This window comes from Marmota flaviventris, chromosome 6, assembly GCF_047511675.1.
Source record: "Marmota flaviventris isolate mMarFla1 chromosome 6, mMarFla1.hap1, whole genome shotgun sequence".
NCBI classification, from domain to species: Eukaryota; Metazoa; Chordata; class Mammalia; order Rodentia; family Sciuridae; genus Marmota; species Marmota flaviventris.
In genome coordinates this window covers 22724597-22742495 of record NC_092503.1, presented here as the reverse complement: position 1 = coordinate 22742495, position 17899 = coordinate 22724597, and the positions used below count along the sequence as shown (strand labels likewise).

At 38.3% G+C, this 17899-nt stretch overlaps 1 protein-coding gene across 16 annotated transcripts in view; it reads right to left on the bottom strand.

Moving 5' to 3' along the window:
- Positions 1–555: 555 nt before the first annotated feature.
- The window catches only part of Hivep2 (HIVEP zinc finger 2), a 184509-nt gene continuing 167165 nt past the window's right edge, over positions 556–17899 (bottom strand). For all 16 annotated transcript variants that reach the window (XM_071612969.1, XM_071612980.1, XM_071612968.1 and 13 more), the window contains 5 exons: positions 17716–17870; positions 14227–14402; positions 10533–10634; positions 8879–9774; positions 556–3034 (listed from right to left, as the gene is read on the bottom strand). In XM_071612969.1, the coding sequence (XP_071469070.1) occupies positions 2210–3034; positions 8879–9774; positions 10533–10634; positions 14227–14402; positions 17716–17870 (2154 nt within the window). In that variant the 3' untranslated portion in view covers positions 556–2209. The remainder of the gene's footprint in view (positions 3035–8878; positions 9775–10532; positions 10635–14226; positions 14403–17715; positions 17871–17899) is intronic.

Genomic DNA, 17899 nt, shown 5'->3' with positions numbered 1-17899 from the left:
TTTGAGATTTTGACCTTTAATGAGCTTCTGCTTTTATAAAGAAAAGGATTCTATTCTTCATAATAAAAGAAAGGTGATGTGTGGTTACTTTATGGTATATTTCAGGGTCGTTTTTGTTTTTACTTTAGTCACTCTAGCAGAAAAGCAAAAAATAAATAAATAAATAAACAAATAAGAAAGAAAGAAAAAGAGAAAAAAGAAAAAGAAAAGGCAAGTTTTATCCAGTGTCATTTCTGATAAATCTTCATGCTGAGCGACAGAAAGGAAAACAATTTGCTTTATTCTGATGTGGTGTGTGCAGCTCAGGCCTAGGCTTAGGATAGGTGTATCCATTCCCAGAGCCCTCACTTTGGTGACCACTATCTGTAATACTCAGATGACCAATGGAAGCCAATGATTATCCTCTCACTTGTTAAAAGCATCCATACTCGGCATGCCACAGGGTGGGTGGAGCCAAGCAATGAAAAGCACAGATGGTATGTCAGCAGCATCAAAATTCCTTTAGAAACAAAATCGAGAAATTAAAATGTAAAACACATAAGAATTAGACACCTCAAGCATGTAATTGTACATTTATTTCTCTTTTTAAAGAACACTCCTTAATGTAATTCAATATACAAACTTGGTTTCACAGAATTATAATCCACTATGTAGCACAAAGGTAACCCAGATTGTGTGTGTGCGTGCACACACGCGTGCGTGTGGGTGCACATGTTGCTGTACCCCCTCCCTCCTCTCTGTTCTTTGGGACCTACAAAGGCTCTTCCCATCTTCAACACTAATCAAAACCATTCTGAATGTTCTATACAAAAGATATCATCCCCCATCAGGTCATTTTCCCTTGAAATCTTTTTTTTAACGTTCCCCCTGAGATAGCCAGGAGTGTGACACTTTTCCCCTACACAAAGGGGAAGGTGACTTCCCCTAATGCATTTAGATGTTAACCCTGTTACCTTGTGGTCAGGCTGACGGGAAGAGATGGGGAGAGGTCTCCACCCCCTTCCCAGCTTCCGCATCGATTCCTGGGCGTCCAAGTGTGGCCCCTCTGTGTAGCCTTAGTTCAGTCACCATCCTGTGCAGCAAGGACCAGGGAGATCTCTAAGCCCAGGTCTTCTCCAAGGGCAGCGCACAGCACTGCCTGCCAAGCCACCGGGCCGGCCGATAACCAAGCTCTACACAGTCCCATGTGCTTTGTCACTTTAATTTTTAAAGACACCCTAGCATAGGTCTGTGGCAACCTAGTGTCCAACTGAGTTACATAAAATTGTACCAGTGATGCACTTGTACATATTTACATGGGGCGGAATGTTTTCCCATATTTTTAGATGAGTATATAGATCAACATGTTCACATAAGACCAAATACTTTTAATATTATTTATAACTGTTTTATAAAGCTTTGAAAAAACTCACAATAGCACATTGTTTACTTTAATGCTTTAAGGTACTATCAGTTTAAAATCACAATCAGCACTTAAGTTATAGTCAATCCGGCAAACAAGAGACAAAAAAAATTTACAAGATTTAAGAACTGACTGATACATCCTTTATCTTTTTTTGTAACTAATGCATAAGTGCAGAATAAGGTACTCTAGTTTAAATATCTTGTTTACAATGTACATTGTTGTTCTAGTTACGCAACAGTAAATCCCATGCTTCACATAGAAAAGCAATCCACAACATTAAGAAAAAATGTACAATTTATGAAACAAAGTAAATAAATATTAGTATTACAGAATCAGAGCTGTACATAAAAGCTGTTCAGTTTTTATCATATAAAAATATGTTTTAGTGCAACCTCACATATATATTGATGCTGTTTTGCTTTACATCATTTAGATCCAAGTGTCCAAAAAAGGAAAGAAATTACATTTATTACAAAGCAGATACACAAATTCTAAAATATGTACAAATTACTGCTAAAAAATGCTTATAAGAATATAAGCAAAGTAAAGAAAAGGCACAAACATCTGTACAATTTTAAAAGTACCAGACCCAATAGGTTAATTTCAAATTTTGTTTTGGTCAGGCTCATGATGACTTGGTAATTTACCTAATTCTTTTGAAATAACAAAAGTATATATAATAGCAAACTACCGTAACTTAGGACAGGCATGCTATAAACTCGATTACTTCTATTTCTAGAAAAACGAAAACAAAAACAATAAAAGGGGGGCCATGTGGAAATGAAAGTCTCCATGCATCTTAGATCAATGTAGCTGACTCTTCCCTGATGAAGGCTTGTGGCCTTCCTCTGTGCTTGAAGAGAACTCCTTGCTGCTGTGGAAGTCCAACCGTTTCTCATCCACAGGACTCTGGCTGTGAAACGTGGAGTGAGCCAATGCAGTCTGTGATGTACCAAAATTGTCCTTTTCACCATCATGCAAGTCAGGGTGGGCAGCTGAGGTACAGGGCTGACCTGGCTCAGGCCCGCTAAAGTGTCTAATGCCAACATGTGCACTTTCCAAGGGTTTTTGGAGGGGCTCCTGCACCCGGGCTGGCTGGTCAGCCCCAAGCAGAGCAGCCTCTTCGGTGGCAATCCGGAGAGAGGCAATGGCTTTTGTACAAGTCTGTATGTTCTCCTCCTGTTCCCGCTCTGTTGCATTTAGGCTGTCTTCCGAAGTGCTCTGTTTCATCAGTAGCCGAGGCGAGGAGGGAGTGCTCGGTAGACCAGATGACTGCAAAACGTGAGGCGCGTGCTTCTCCTGCTGCCTGGAGAGAGCATAGGGATCCTTGGGGAAGGGCTCCCCAGGCGCCCCTTTCTTCTCCTCAGGACCCTCCATTGGCAGAGGCAATGTAGGTGGAGGATGTAAACCAGAAAGGGCCGGCGGTATGGAGTGAACCATTTGGATCCCACCAACTGGCACCATGGGGATAGGAGCTCGCACTTGCTGCTGAGAGTGGAGTGGAAGATGACTGAAGACATAGTCAGTAGGACCCTCAGGGAAAAGGCTGGAGCCTTGATGTTCATAAGCACCTTCTTGGTCTCCATAGAGACTGAAGTAAGGAACCTGAGGTAATCCTCTTCTTAAGTTCTGCACAGGAAAACAAAGAACATACAATTCACATGCAACCACTCTCCTTTCTTGGGTCAAGCCTATACTTCTTTAACTCATGCCCAGGCCACAATGCACTACACGTTTATCAAATTCTCATTTTTCAAAACAAAACAGATTTCTCCTTTCTGGTCCCTGAATGAAGGTGTCAGCCTGTGAAAAGTTACTTTTGTTTTTCAACAGCAAGATGATGAAGTATTCAGTACTTTCCATTGGGAACAGAGACACATTTTAGCTCTGTTTTCTTCATAAGAGAGAATTAAAAAAATAATGGATAGTCACCAGAAAAAAAAATTACCAAGCCAAAAACAAAAACGAAAACAAAAAACTAATAACCGTTTTAAATTCAATAGGAAATTTTTTAAAAAGTGCCATCTGTTTATATAGTGGGCTGATTTTTAAGATTTCTCTTAGAGTTGATGTGTATAATTAAGAGTGACAAGCTGAAAATTGGCTGTTTTTTTTTTTTTTAATTTCTCACAGAAAGGATAACAAGCCGATGGGAAAGACTCAGACTACTTCCTCCAGTGAACAAGGTGTTGGTCTAAAGCACTAATTTCCTGCTCAAGAGATATTCAGTGTAGAAGACCAGCCTCTGCAAAAAATACCCTTCTCAAATCAAGGCTATTTAAATCTTACATCAATGTCAATTCTGTAAGGAAACTACACATCCAAGAAGTTGTTAACCCTAACTATTTTAGACAGTTAAGTATCTATACTCAAACACATAGCTAGGAACCAAAGATGATTGTGTCTTAAATCCTTTGTTGATGTTATTTTCACTTAAATGTCTTTAGTGAACTAAAGACATTTAAAACTTAGGTACAAAATTCCATATTTCCTCTTCACAGTCCTGAAAATGAAGAATTTATTTTCTAAATAAGTTTCTGTACCCAAATACAGCTCTGACTGTCCTATTATCGGGTTTTGATGAGATTATCAGATTTTAATTACTATGATTCATTCTGTTAATGGACTATCATTTAAAAGGGAGCTCCACTGTTTGTTTTGAGAACTGAAGATAGAAATAAACCTATCAAGTGTGGTAGTAATGCAGGAGAGAGATCAAAAAAATTCTAATTCATTTCAAGGAAGCTTCAGTCTAAAACTCAAGGAATGCTCTGTACCACTAAGGACTCATCTCGTTCTATTTAGATTGTGAGACTGGCTCAGGAACCATAAATTATGCATTACCTCCACAACTCTGTGCCATGCTTGGCATTTAGTCTGCTGTCGACTACACCTTATTCAAGCTAGAAACAAATGACTTCTTCTGGAAATGCAGGAGAAATGGTGTAATCATCAACCCTGTAATCACCAGGACCTCATAAGCTATGGAAAGTAGGAATTTTATAGTACAAGAAAGAATCATTTAAATGCAAATACACACAAAATCTCTCTTGCCTTTGCTCTGGTTTAGAAAAGGAGATGTCTCCTTCACCAAATGGCAGTTAAGGTAGAAGAAACATTCATACCTATGATAATAGTCTTTCAAGATAATGAAATAAATTTTCTTTTAATCACACTTTCCAAAGATTTAAAAGTCTAAAATAAATTGGAATGTGGTTGTTTTTCCATTTTACTTTTGGCTGCTCTTCTGTGTCACCCACTGCACCCGCCTTTTCAGAGTGCAGAACTGGGGCCCTCGGGGAAGGGGCTGGCAGAGGACAGTGAGAGAGATGTGCCTCTATGCCAAGCTATTTGAGATCCCCAACTCCAGGCTGACCAAGCGAGTGATGATCTGTCTTCTAAAACTAGAATACATTCCGTATGTTCTAAATCCAATAAGATCTTGTCTTAATAATAAAAGTTTCCAATTCAGAGCTGCCCTGGTCAGAATTGAGATGATGGCAACCATAGAAGTGAGTGTACACATAGAATTTCCACCATGTCACCGTCTCCCTTGCTCCACGTGGTGTCCAGCACTTCCACACATCCTTCTCTTCCCATTTTACTCTCCTGTACCCTCCAAACAAATTAGCATAATGTATGTTTTTCTTTACTTTGGTTTTTACTCCATTTGCAATCCTATTAATTTGCAATTTGGACCTTATCACAATGTTGAGGAAAAAAAAAAAAAAAACCCATCCTATTTAAATCTCAAGAGGAAAAATCCTGTCAGGGAAAAAAATGATTATTGAATTCAACTGTGGATGATGCTAAGGGTGTGTGTGTGTGTGTGTGCATACATGTATTTATGCATATTAGAGACCTAGAGTACACACAGCTTTATCACCATTTCCCATACACTCTCTCATTCATCTTTTCCACAGTGTGTCATCAGGGTTCCTCTGAAAGACTAGGAAAGAGATAGAAGAGCAAGTGCTTCCTTGGGGGCAGCAGTGAGCAGGAGAGTATCTCAAGCAAATGCAAAGGGAGAGGTGACTGATCTGTGGTCACTGGTGCTGGGGTGCGGGGTGCTGCAGGGAAGTGACCTTGACTTGAAACCTGCCAAGTGTCCTGAAGTGCTAACAGAAGGAGGCTGTCAGCTCACTTCATTCCTTACAGCTAAATGGAATGTTCTTCCTGGAATAGAAGTCAGCACAGTTCACCTCCCTGGCTGCCACAGACAGATGTATAACGGTGGCCAAGAGGCCAAGAGACTTGCCCAAGGTCACACAGACAACGAGAGAGACACTGGTTGATGACTCTTTCACTGGACACGATGTTCATCTGTATCACACACTTTTATTTTTCTCTCATTCTCCCTTCCTTATTTCCTTCTTTATTTTCTTCCTTCCTTCCTTATTTTTTCTTTGTCATTTATCTACCAAAACTTGAGGATGGAAAAGAAAATGTTTTTGATTTAAAAAAAGAGTTAAGGTTAGAAACTATAACATTATTCCATCCTTGAGTCACACATGATAGATCCTCAAAAATATTTACTGAACGAATGTATAAAAGACTCTTCACTTTTACTCCCATTTTTCTAAAAATGAAAACTAACCAGAAGGAGTTAGGGCAATAATGGCAAGGTGGTAGGCATATCGGTGGCATGTATCATATGTCCTCTCAATCTGCCCCTGAGTCTGTAAGTCCAGACCAAGCAAGAATCAATATGACACACTGGGCTCCAAGATCCCTTCATGCCATAGTCACTGCCCCCTGAGGCTTCTAGCAATGTTAAGCAAAAGAAAAGGCATGGCTAACAGAATGTTCATTAAAGGGGATTATTTTTCTATTATCCATAGATATTTCATAATTATGAAAGAAGGTGAAGCCTTTATCTAACACAATAATCAGAAGAAATACTTCTCCCAGTACTGTCAGGTCTATTTTGCTCGGGCCACAGGAATCTTGTTCTCCTCTGTCCCTTAAAAAGGTGAGAAAACATAAAATGAGAAATTATGGGGATCACTATCTCTGCTTGATGGAGGATTCTCAGGTCTATTCCTTCATTGTAAAATATAATCCACACTTGCATAAATATATCAAAATATATTCTAGTATCATGTATAACCAAAAAAAATTTTTTTTAAGAAATTAGATGAGATCATGAGGGTGGGGCTTCCATGACTATATCAGTGGCTTTGTAAAAAGAAGAAGAGAGACCCAAGTTAGTAAGCATGCTCTATCTCACTGTGCACCATCCTCTGCCATGCTATGTTGCAGCAAGAAGGCCCTCACCAGATGCTGAGCAGACCCTGGCACCTTGCCCTGGGACCTCTGTGCATCCAGAACCATGAGCCAAATAAACCTCTGTTCTTTGCAAATTACCTAGTCTGTGATATCTAGTCAGAGCAGCAGAAAATAGACTAAGACAGCTTACGAAATTGGGAGTCCTGTGTCCTTTTTGTCTGCCTTTTTAATATGATAGTTTTATCCTATAAACCCCCTTTTATTTGATTATATTCACTATCATGGCTTCCCTTGCCTGTTTTGTAAGCTTGGCTTTACATGCTTGTGACATCCAGTTACATCTCTGGTCCATGTCTCAAGGCTGATACCTCATAACCTTATGGATCCGAATCACATTTCTCTCTTAATCTTCATCTCAATAAATGTATCACGAAACACACACACACACACACACACACACACACACAGAGAGAGAGAGCAGGCTATCCATCTCTAATGAGAATTAACTAGGCAATAGACCAAAACCTTCATCAATGGTCAAGTTTAACAATTCTACTTAATATTCAGGTGAGTTGATTTAAAAAAAAAATGAAGCAAGAGAAACAAATACTGAAAATCTGGGTCAAACTCAGCAACCAATAAAACAAGTCTCCTTCCAAAAACAACTTTTTGAACACATATCTAAAAATCAGATGAATTCCCTTGGTCCATTCCTTCAATTCCTTTGCCTGAGTTGGTCATGGGTTGCCTTTAAAAAAAAAAAAATAACCACAGCATGCGTGCACTACCAGCTTGCTTTTTATGATGGAAATTCACTAAATATGCTCCACAGCCTTCCACAGGCATGGTCTCAATGCACCTGGCCAATGCTGGAACAAGAGCAGCAGGGGATGGCAGGAAAAAGCTCCTCTACTGCACCCTGCCAGCAGGATTGTGTCTCTATCAGAGACAGCATTTGACACCAGCCCCAGACCTGCCATCCCACAATGCAAGGGATTTACTGCTCTCTATTCATGCTGCATTGGCCTAAACTGAAGAAGATCCCTCCTTTCCACTCTTGCCAAGATACAAAACCTGTAGAAATGTAGCTCTTTTTCTTAGCTTGCTAATTTATGGGCTTGGCGAATAAATGACTTCCTGACGGCTGTGCATGTCTCTGCAGGATTTGTACCATGAAGAAGATGGCACCCAGGCTTTGAAAAGAGGTTGTTGAGGGGGCCTGGGGAGTGGAGTGAAGCAGGGAGCTTCCCTAGAGTTTAAAAATGACAACCTGAGCTTGTGTTATGATTCAGGGTGGCAGAAAGTGAAGACAGGGAGGAAACTGGCCACCAGGGCAGGGATGAGATGAGCCGGGGGTTGGCAGTGCTTCTACTGGCTGGGAAGAAGAGAGCTGATGCTCAGGAGAGAAATCCTGAGCCAAGAATACAACAAATAGTAGGGACCAGGAAACTAAAAATACGCTTAAAGCAAAAAAAAAAAAAAAAAAAGTCTCTAAAGACACCATGACTCTGTCTATGCTAAGTTCATTTTCATATCCTTCACATAGCAGAAAGAGACATCACTGTCTGCCACGCCAGGGAACCAGGCAGAAGAGGGGTTTATCTATGCATTGCATTAAACCAGCTGCTGAAATGTAGTCTGTGACCCTTGCTGCTGTTCTTCAGTTTATAATAAGGGCCTGTGCTAGAAATCTCTCCCTTGGCTCTCCTGACTTCCCATTCTCTTGGATCTGCACTCTCACTCCAGTGCCTGACAAGTTTCACATGTCCACTCCCATTGTGCAAGGTAAGGAGTTTAATAGGAAAAAAAAAATTTTGGGAAACCAAGGATGATGATCAATAAGAGTCCTTACCTGGTGGAGAGTGCAGATCCCTGACACCTATAAGTCCCTGTGAGTGTCTGGCTATGCAGTCAACCATTCCAATGGCTTCACTTTTTTTTTTTTTTTTTTTTTTTAACTCATGAAAAGGTTTCAACTCATGTCTGTAATTAGTTAAGCTTAGAAAGCCTTCAAAAGGCCTCACCCATTCCTGGCTAGAAATGCACTATTGCTCTGATGCAATACTGCACTTGGAGCAATGCCATAGTCAGATTCCTGACAACAGCTTGTGACAAAAATGTTTTCTGCTATTCTCAGCAACCAAGTCTACATCATGTTTTAATAAATGCCATACTAGCATGGCATCAGGAGGCTCCACTGTGCTACAACTTGTATACTAGGAAGAGAAAGCCAGATATACTTACAGGAGGCCCCAATACAATTGGCTCTGCTTGCAAATACTGCCCCATGGATAATGGCGGGTTATGATATAAAGCCCTTCTGGGAGATGGTGCTCTTATGGTGGTCATGTATCTTCTCTCTCTTCTGGGAGAGAGGTCTCTTCTTGCTGCGATGTCCTTCCCTGGAGACAGTGGCCTTCTGGGGGATAGATGCCTTCTTGGTGAAACATCTCTTTGGGACATCTCTCTCCTCAATGCAGCTTCCTTTCTTGGTGACAGATGCCTCATGGGTGACAGGTCTCTCCTAGGTGATAAATGTCTTCTGGGTGATAAATCTCCTTTGGGTATCAGATACCTCTTTGGTGAGTTATCTCGACAGGGGGAAGAATCATAGCCTGGTGAGGAATGGCGGCTGGAAGGAGAGAAGTCCCTTGGGGAGGAGCTTGGCTCTGAGGACAGCATGCACTCCTCGTCCATAGAACTGGGGATGTCCAGCCTGTCCTTGTCTGCTTCTGAGTCTGTTCTTTTGCTCTGGAATAGCCTCTGATATTCTGTCATCTGAGTATCTTCACAAGAGTCACTGGGTGTCATGAGTTGAGTCACCTGAATACTTGGCAAAGTAACCAAATAGCTGATCAGTGAAGAATGCCCCAGGGAGCTATCGGAAGGCACCCCGTGGGGTACTGCGCCAACATTCACAGGCAAGGAGGAGAATCGAGGAGGCTGAGGACTGGTGCTTCTTGATCTTGTTTTCGGTGTCAAATCTCCCTGGTCATCGAAGTCATCATCATCATCGTCGTCGTCATCATTATCATCTCCATCCTCACCATCCGATTCCTCGGCATCTGAGAACTGGTGATCTGTTGAAATGCTGGACATGCTATGCTTCTCAGCCGCTTTGTGTAAATCTTCCATATTTTCTGAAACAATTAAACAAAGACATCAGAGACCAAGATCCACATGACGAAGTTAGAAGCTTATTTATCTCTTTCCAAAAGCTTTGCTTAGCTCTCTGGCCATCAGAGACAGTGATGTCTCTGCCCTCTTGTAACTCTCATGGGGTACTTTCTTGACCCTGCACCAGCTCTGGCATTTCTATGCAGCAGTTTGGTTTTATCCTCACCCTACAATCAGTACTCCTGAGTAGTATCTGCTCATAGAAAACCCTCAACAAATGGGTACAGATAAGTTGTTACTGATGATGCTCGAGGAAAAGAACAACCTGTCCCTCCAGATTCAGGTAAAAACTTTCAGACAATTGGTGCATCTCAGGAGGCTTCACCCACCCCCAAGTTCCCTACTGAGGTTAATGATGGATTTTTTTTTTCTACTTGATTTTCTTTTAATGGAATAACAACACATTAAAATGCTTTTTGAATTTTCCCTAAAACATTATAACATTTAAATCGCTATCAAAAATCACCTGCAATATATGTCCTTCAGAAGTATGTATGTTCACAGTAGGGCCTTTGTCCCCCCCATCAAGAGTCACAACTGAAATGCTTTTCTTTCTCCTCATCAGGTTTTAAGCAATTCAATATGTCAGATTTATTGTCTATATTTAGTGTTTATTAAAATGAAAGGCAATCACTTTTTAAAAATGTTTTTATTTTATCACCTCAGCCTTAGAGCATCGGTGAGCGCAGTGAGGGGGTCAGTTGGTCAAATTATGACATACCTGCTTCCTCAGTTTCTGTATCATCCACTGATGTCATTGAGACTCCCAACTCCAGGCATTTTTTCATGTGTGCTTTAGATTTCATATGTTTTGTTAGATTTCCTAAAACACACAGCAAAACAAAGAGAGAAATTGATCCATTACCTAAATGTGATGATCACTCCAAAATACAATGTGAAATGAACTTATATGGGAAAACATAGATTTGTTTCTATCGATTGCCTCTTCAGAACAATTTCTGAAGATACCAGTCCCTGAAAGATTTGGCCCAATATCAGGTTTTGTTTATCCTAGAAGTACAGAAATCCAGGATCATGTCTTCCCAAGAGTAGCAAGACTGGGGATCTGAGGCTTTCCTGCCTGAGAAGGGACCTAACTTTTACCAAAAAGGCCAGGCTCCCAGGACTTCACATAGACAGGTGACATAGGCTGAATCACACAGATGGGAAAAACCTCAGAAGGAAATACACTCGGCACACTCAATGGACTCCAGACCTTCTGGCACTGATGCGATATAGGTCAACCTTCAAGGATCCTCACCAGTCAAAGAAAAAATACACAAACTCTTATGCCAGTCAACCATGTATGTGGGTTCAAAGATACATAGACCTGCTTAACTAACTCCTTATAGGGAGCATTATTGCTGGCATTTAGCATCATTCTGGCTGGCGTATGTTAGTGAACTTTGCATCAGCAGTTTCTGAACTTCTGGAGCAGCAGTATGCCCTTTTTATTTAGATTGAGATTTCCACCATTCTAAGAAAAAAGAAAGGTTTCGTGTTGAATATGTTATAAAGATCTACGTATAATTATATGTCTACATACTTATGTGTACATGTGTGTATATACATATCTCTATCACTCTCTCTGGACTTAAATAATTTCTATATGGAATATGAGAAAATTTGAAAAACACTTATCCAATCACCCTTGACCCAAGATCTATGGAAGACAAGGAACAAATACACACATACATATATATATATATAATTATATGTCGTACAACTTATCAAAAAAGAATCCAGGAATCAATTCAGATATAAGGGGTCCACTTTGATGAAATTAGCTATATTATTATCTGTGCCTTTTGATAATGCTTTAGCAATGTACCAATGTATGTACTAATATACGTATGTAATGACAAATGCTTTATTTTTAAGAGTAGGTTCCCTGAAATCTAGGTGGAAACTATTTCACTTTGATGAAATAGTTTATCCCCATTATGGGCGTTTTTAGATTACTATTAATGTTAAAAGTCATAATTCTAAGCTGGGATACCACTGTTTACTATTTTACAATTTACCTGCTGCTTCTATATCTATGAATTTTATGTACAATTTTGATAACTCTAAACATAAATATTTCCAGGCCCTCATTGCTCTTCTTATCAAAAACATTATAACGAGAAGTTTTAAAGAGCTCAAAACTTTAACAGACATTTCAATTCTTAAACCTGTAAATTAATTAACTCAATGGAAATCATCAGCATCTACCAGAGGCTAAGTATACCATGTATGTTTCTAAATATGGATGCTAATGTGGTGAGATAACTTACAGTCAGCCCTCTGCATCTGTGGATTCAACCACTCAAGTATCAAGGATATTTGAAAAAAATTGTATCTATAATAAACATGTATGAACTTTCTTCTTGTCATTATTCCCTAAACAATATAATAAAATAACAGTTTACATGGCATCTACATTGTATTAAGTATTATAAGTAACCTAGAAATGATTTGAAGTATACAGGAAGATGTGCATGAGTTATATGCAAATATTATATCATTTTAATTTTATGTAAGGGACTTGAGCATTATTGGAGGTTGGTACCTGTGGGGATCCTAGAATTAATCTCCCCAGGTGCTGAAGGATAACTGTATTTGATTTTAATGTGTCTTTTCTACTATATTTCCTGTCCAGGCATTCTAAGGAGGTAATTGAACTTTGGGCTCCCTTCTTCAGAGCAAGATTGCAGCTAAAATAAGAATCTGAAAGGATCCCAACCTGTCTTTGGTTTGCTGAACTTCTGAAGGAGTGGATCAGGACAGGGAGGGGGAGAGAGTGGCAGAGGCAAGGAGAAGGAATTGTCCCAACAACTGGGTTTCATCTGTGTTCAGACAACAATGACAATGATGACGACATGGTTTGGAAAAACAGGCACTTCAGACAGAGCAAAAACTGGTGGGGTTTCCCAGGATGCTTTGCTCAACTCTAAGGTTCTGAGATGTTTGCACACTCTCAAAGGGTAAGAAAACTCCATTAATGACCAGGAATGAATAATTTCTTACTAAAACTCTGGGATCGAGGGTACAGAGCCAGATTTAATTTGATGTTTGGAAATATCTAGAAATGTGTCATTTCCTCACCAATTTTCACACAACTAATGTATGCCTGCAACAACTCATATGCCCAACAAAGACATGTCATTTACAATGTCTAGTGAACTTGCAGTATGTCCCCAAATTAATGTTTTCATTTTCTAATCCCTGGGGGAATCTCTCAGTAAAGCTCTAAATAAAGGTTTGATTTTGCAAAGTTGGATACTATTTAAAGGATCTTATGTTTATTTATTTTGAAGTGTAAATGAATGATCTCCTTTTTGTTACCTTCAAATAAGACATACCTGAAGCATAAATACATTTTTAATAAAGAAGAAACAAATATGTGGAGAGGCTATACATTTTCACTTCTGCCAAATCAATAATAACAATTTAGGATTGGGGGATGTAAGAGGATATGGTACATTTTATTTTATTTGATATTTATCTTTCTTGGTGGATATTGGAGAAGATAACTCAATAGGCAAATTTGAAGCATTAAAAAATTGTAAATGATATGAGGTTGATGGGGAGGGGGTGCATGCAAGAAAAGTTAGACCTAAAGTAAAACATATTTCCATATACAAAAATCAAGCAACCACAAATTTAAAAATGAAACTATAAATCAAGCAACCTTTAATCTGCTACTGTCTCTTTTTTGAGAACACCAGGCTTATACATATTTTCATGATTTTTTAAAATAATGGAAATACAACTGAAGCAATCTTCCTGAGTAAAACATGTTTATATGAATCTACTTGTTAAAACAGATTTTTAAAAATTGAAATAAAAATATTATTTCAAGGCAAGTCCTAGTTTTCTGAGATGAAAAGTTGTGGCCTTAGAGTAAGAAATTGTCTCTGTGCTGATAAATATACAGAGTGGAAGCTATCAGATTTCTATGCATAATTAATGCAACTGATAGAGGGGCCCACCTGGGAGTCTGTGGATCTCTACATTATTTATAATCTTGAAACTGACCATGGGCACATGTTTTCTTTCCAGCTGCTGCTTTGCTTTTCAATTGCCTCTGCATGTATCATCTCCCTGCATAATTTCAATACTGGTGTGAGTATTATCTAGACCACATAACATTTCCAGCATGAAGTAATAGCTACCCAGGCAATTCTTAGCCACTTCCTTCAGAGACAACCGGCCTGGACCTAAGTCTAAAGCTCTTAATTAGTCATAAAAGGAGCCTCACAGTCTCACATGTATCCTCTGATCACCAACAGGAGGGACAAAATACATTTCATGCAGTCATATTTTCACAAAGCCATCTTACTCTTGATAAATGGGAGTTACAAAACAGTATTCAGAGTCCTAAGCCATCATCAGAAAAGTATTTCTTCCTTCCCACAAAATCAGATTTGTACCTTTCGTTTTGAAGGCAAAGTTACATAACTTGCATACGTAAGGCCGAACATCAGTATGAGTGCGGATGTGTTTTTTGAGCATGCTTGGCTTCTTACAGCGAATCCCACATTCCTCACAAATATACTTTCCACGTCCACGTCCTCTGACATATACATAATCTTCATTTGACTTATACCTGTTTACAAAAGGAGAATTCAGCGTATTCAAATACTCTTAGCATGTTATATATCAAACTAAAATATAAGCACTACATGGAAAACTTTTATTGAGGGTATTTTACAATTATTCAATTTTACTTCTACAAAGCCTGGGAAATGTATGCAGTAAAATACCTGGAAGAACTTGATAATAGATTCAGCACTATAAACAAATATAATTCTATATGGAATTCAAAATGGAATTTGCTCTGCTATTAAATGTTAATTTATAGACACAGGGTCTATAAATTTGGGGGCTTCCAGAAGCCCCAAAGAGGTGCAGACCTGTGCATCATTGCTTTGCATTTTAGTATAGCCTTCAGTCAAGGAACATCCAAAAAGCATATGAATATAGTAGAATCATCATGCATCTTGAGTTAACATTACATCATGTAAAATGTACATATGCACACATGGCTTTACATTTGCTAAAAGAAGTATAACTGATAATAGAATTCTTCATTGCAAGATTCTACTCTATTTTTACAATCCTGGCACCAGAGTGCATCAGAAATCTCTAGTGTACATAGGCTGAGCTCAGCTCACCAACTGTTGTCTGCAGATTTGATCTGCTCTTCCCAGGGACCATGAAACTGTACTAACGTGGAGTCTAAATTTCAACTGGCTTCTTGAAGGTACTGTTGCATAATGAAAACTAGAGATTCTATTTTTAATAAAATTTGCATGTATTTCCAGAAGGAATCACAGAGAGCTCTGAAAGGATATCTGAGGTCATCTATTTCAACCAAATCAGATAGGTGAACAGTCTTAGATATTTATTTGGATAATAAAGGGAAGAAACACATCCAATGCTCTACCATCCATTTTGTTTAGAACACAATAACACGATAGACTATAGAGAGCAGTTCTACTGAATAATTCAACAAATAGCATTACTTCTTAAATCACAGCGAGTTTAGAATTGTAGTTCTAATGTCATTATGCAAAGTTTTTTTTCCAGGTATTTTTTTTTAATTTCTAAAGGTAAATGGAAATTCAAAATGCTTTATTCACTGTACATTTACTTAAAGGAACTAGATTTACAGTTTTATATAGTCTCACGAGGATTATAAACTGCCTATTTCATCCTAGCGAATCCATCAAGAGGAATAAAAGAGTGTTCAGCTTTAATTGTCCAATTCATTGAAAGATTTTTTAGGAAAAAAAAATCCATTCACACCCTTAAATATCAACTTTGCTATGGATGTTATTTAATCTTAGTATTATGTACACTTTGATAAGCTTCAATTGAGGTAAGAGGTAATTAGAATAAAAAAAATATGAATAATCAATTTTTATGCATTTTGTTCCTTACAAGAAATTGCATTTAAATTTGTTTTCAAAATTCTTAAAGTTTACCTGTTATTTCACATTGTATGTTGTAATAAAGTAGAACAAACCAAAAGATGCAAAATATCTTTCACCTTTCAATTTTACTACTTTCTGTCCCTAACTAGATGACATTGCTTAAGGGGTATAGAATAAAACAATTCAACAGAATTTTTCTTCAAGAAATGATACTTCAACCTTACTGTAATCATCATCATAGTTGATAAGAAATGCACTTTATCTCCAAATAATATAATTTATCTCCAAGATCTTAGTCGATTAACTTGCTTCCAGAATGCAATTACAGTAAAATTCCATATAACTGTACATTAGAAGACTCTATACCAATAAAATATTTACCTTAAAATAGTTCTGTACGCCTTTGAATCTACTTGATAGGATATTTAATAGTTTTTGAAAAATAATTAAAATATATGTTTAACTAAATTATTTAACCCACCAATTAGGTAACATAAGAAACATATACACTTAGAAAATCTGGTCAGTAATATCTTTTTTTACCCCTTTTAAGTTATCACCTTTGCAATCAAGAAATAAAGAGGTGGTAACACACTGTTTGAATTCCTGGTTACCACCAGATAGAAACTGGTTCACAGGTGAAGGAATGTAAGAACCTAGCCGATAACATGGGGCAAGGAAAGGAGGAGGAAAATATGGGACCAACCCACTTGGATCATGGAAACACAGCAATACAATGCTCACATACACCCTTCCACTGCGTCCTGGGTAGTGGAGGTGGGTTCCCAGCGCAGCCAGTAACTGTGACGGTGGCGCTAATCTAGTGATCTGAGGACAGTGTTTGGAAGAATACTGCTGCATATACATGTTGATTGAGGTTAAGGGACTTTAAAGTCTCTGAGGAAAAAGAAAATCTATACTTCTCTCATTTATGTTAAAAGATGAGGGCTCGTGAATACATTTAACTGTGGTTTTAGTAGTGAAAACATCAGCCATCCATATAGGGCAAAATCTAAGGAAGAATCAACTACAACAATCCATCTCCAACCTGGAAAAACCATGTGAGATACTGATGTTTTATCTCACTGAACAGTCAAATGCTTTACAGCCAAACAAATTATTTTGTCTTTCAAATATAATTGGAATGAACTCATGCTCACGAAAATATGTAAATTACAGATCTGTTGGAGAGATAAGGCTAATTACATCATAATCCACCATATGTGGTTGAAGTACTTCAAAATTTCTGAAAATTGAAAGCATAATTCTGGGTTTTCCCTTCATGGGACTGGACTGAAGATATATACCTATCAGTATCTAAAACTAGATACTACATATATATGTACTTTTTCTTAATCATGAAGATAACAAAATCATTGAAACTTATTACTTGAGTTCAGTTGGTTTAGAACTCAACATTCAAAAAGAAATTCCTCAATACAGAGAAACTGTCACAGACCAGAGAAGATAGGGGACAACTGAATGTAGTGGCACCCTCACTTGGATCCCAGAACAGAAAAAAGACCCTGATAGAACTGGTGAAATCCCATGAAAGTCTGGAGCTTAGATAATATAGAAGAAAACAAATGAAATAGTTTCTAGGATTCTATGAGTGTACGCAGTTTCATTTTTGTAAGCACAGAATAAAAATGTCCATTAATAACACAAATGCCCCTAAAGCTAGCAAAGAATGTATGAACTTAAATGACACCAAGTGTCTGCCAATTTAGAAGATTTCATATTAAATTAGAGATGTGAAAATTGAAGACAAAGACTCAACCCATAAATATCAGGGATATGTCCATTAAAAGCAAGCCCTGAAAGTGCTCACTGCCTATTTTCAGCCAGACTTCAGAAGTGCAACTGGAAATGGGGCTGGCTTTGAGCTCCCACTCAGGGCAGATGCTATTTTTTGCATACATACAGGGCCCTTTGCTTTGACTTACAGCTGAACATTTTGCATTTGCACTTAGGTTTCCTTACCCTCCTTCAAAGATTTTAATTCGGATTGGCTCAGTTTGCTTGGATCCAATATCTTTATCTCCATGAAGCTCTCCTTTCCCTCTTTCTTTTAAAATATTTCCCACTAGTTTCCTTTCTAGTTTGCTACCAAATAAAAAGGTTGCATCCGGTTTCATCTGTAGGACAGAAAGAGAATCATTTTGCA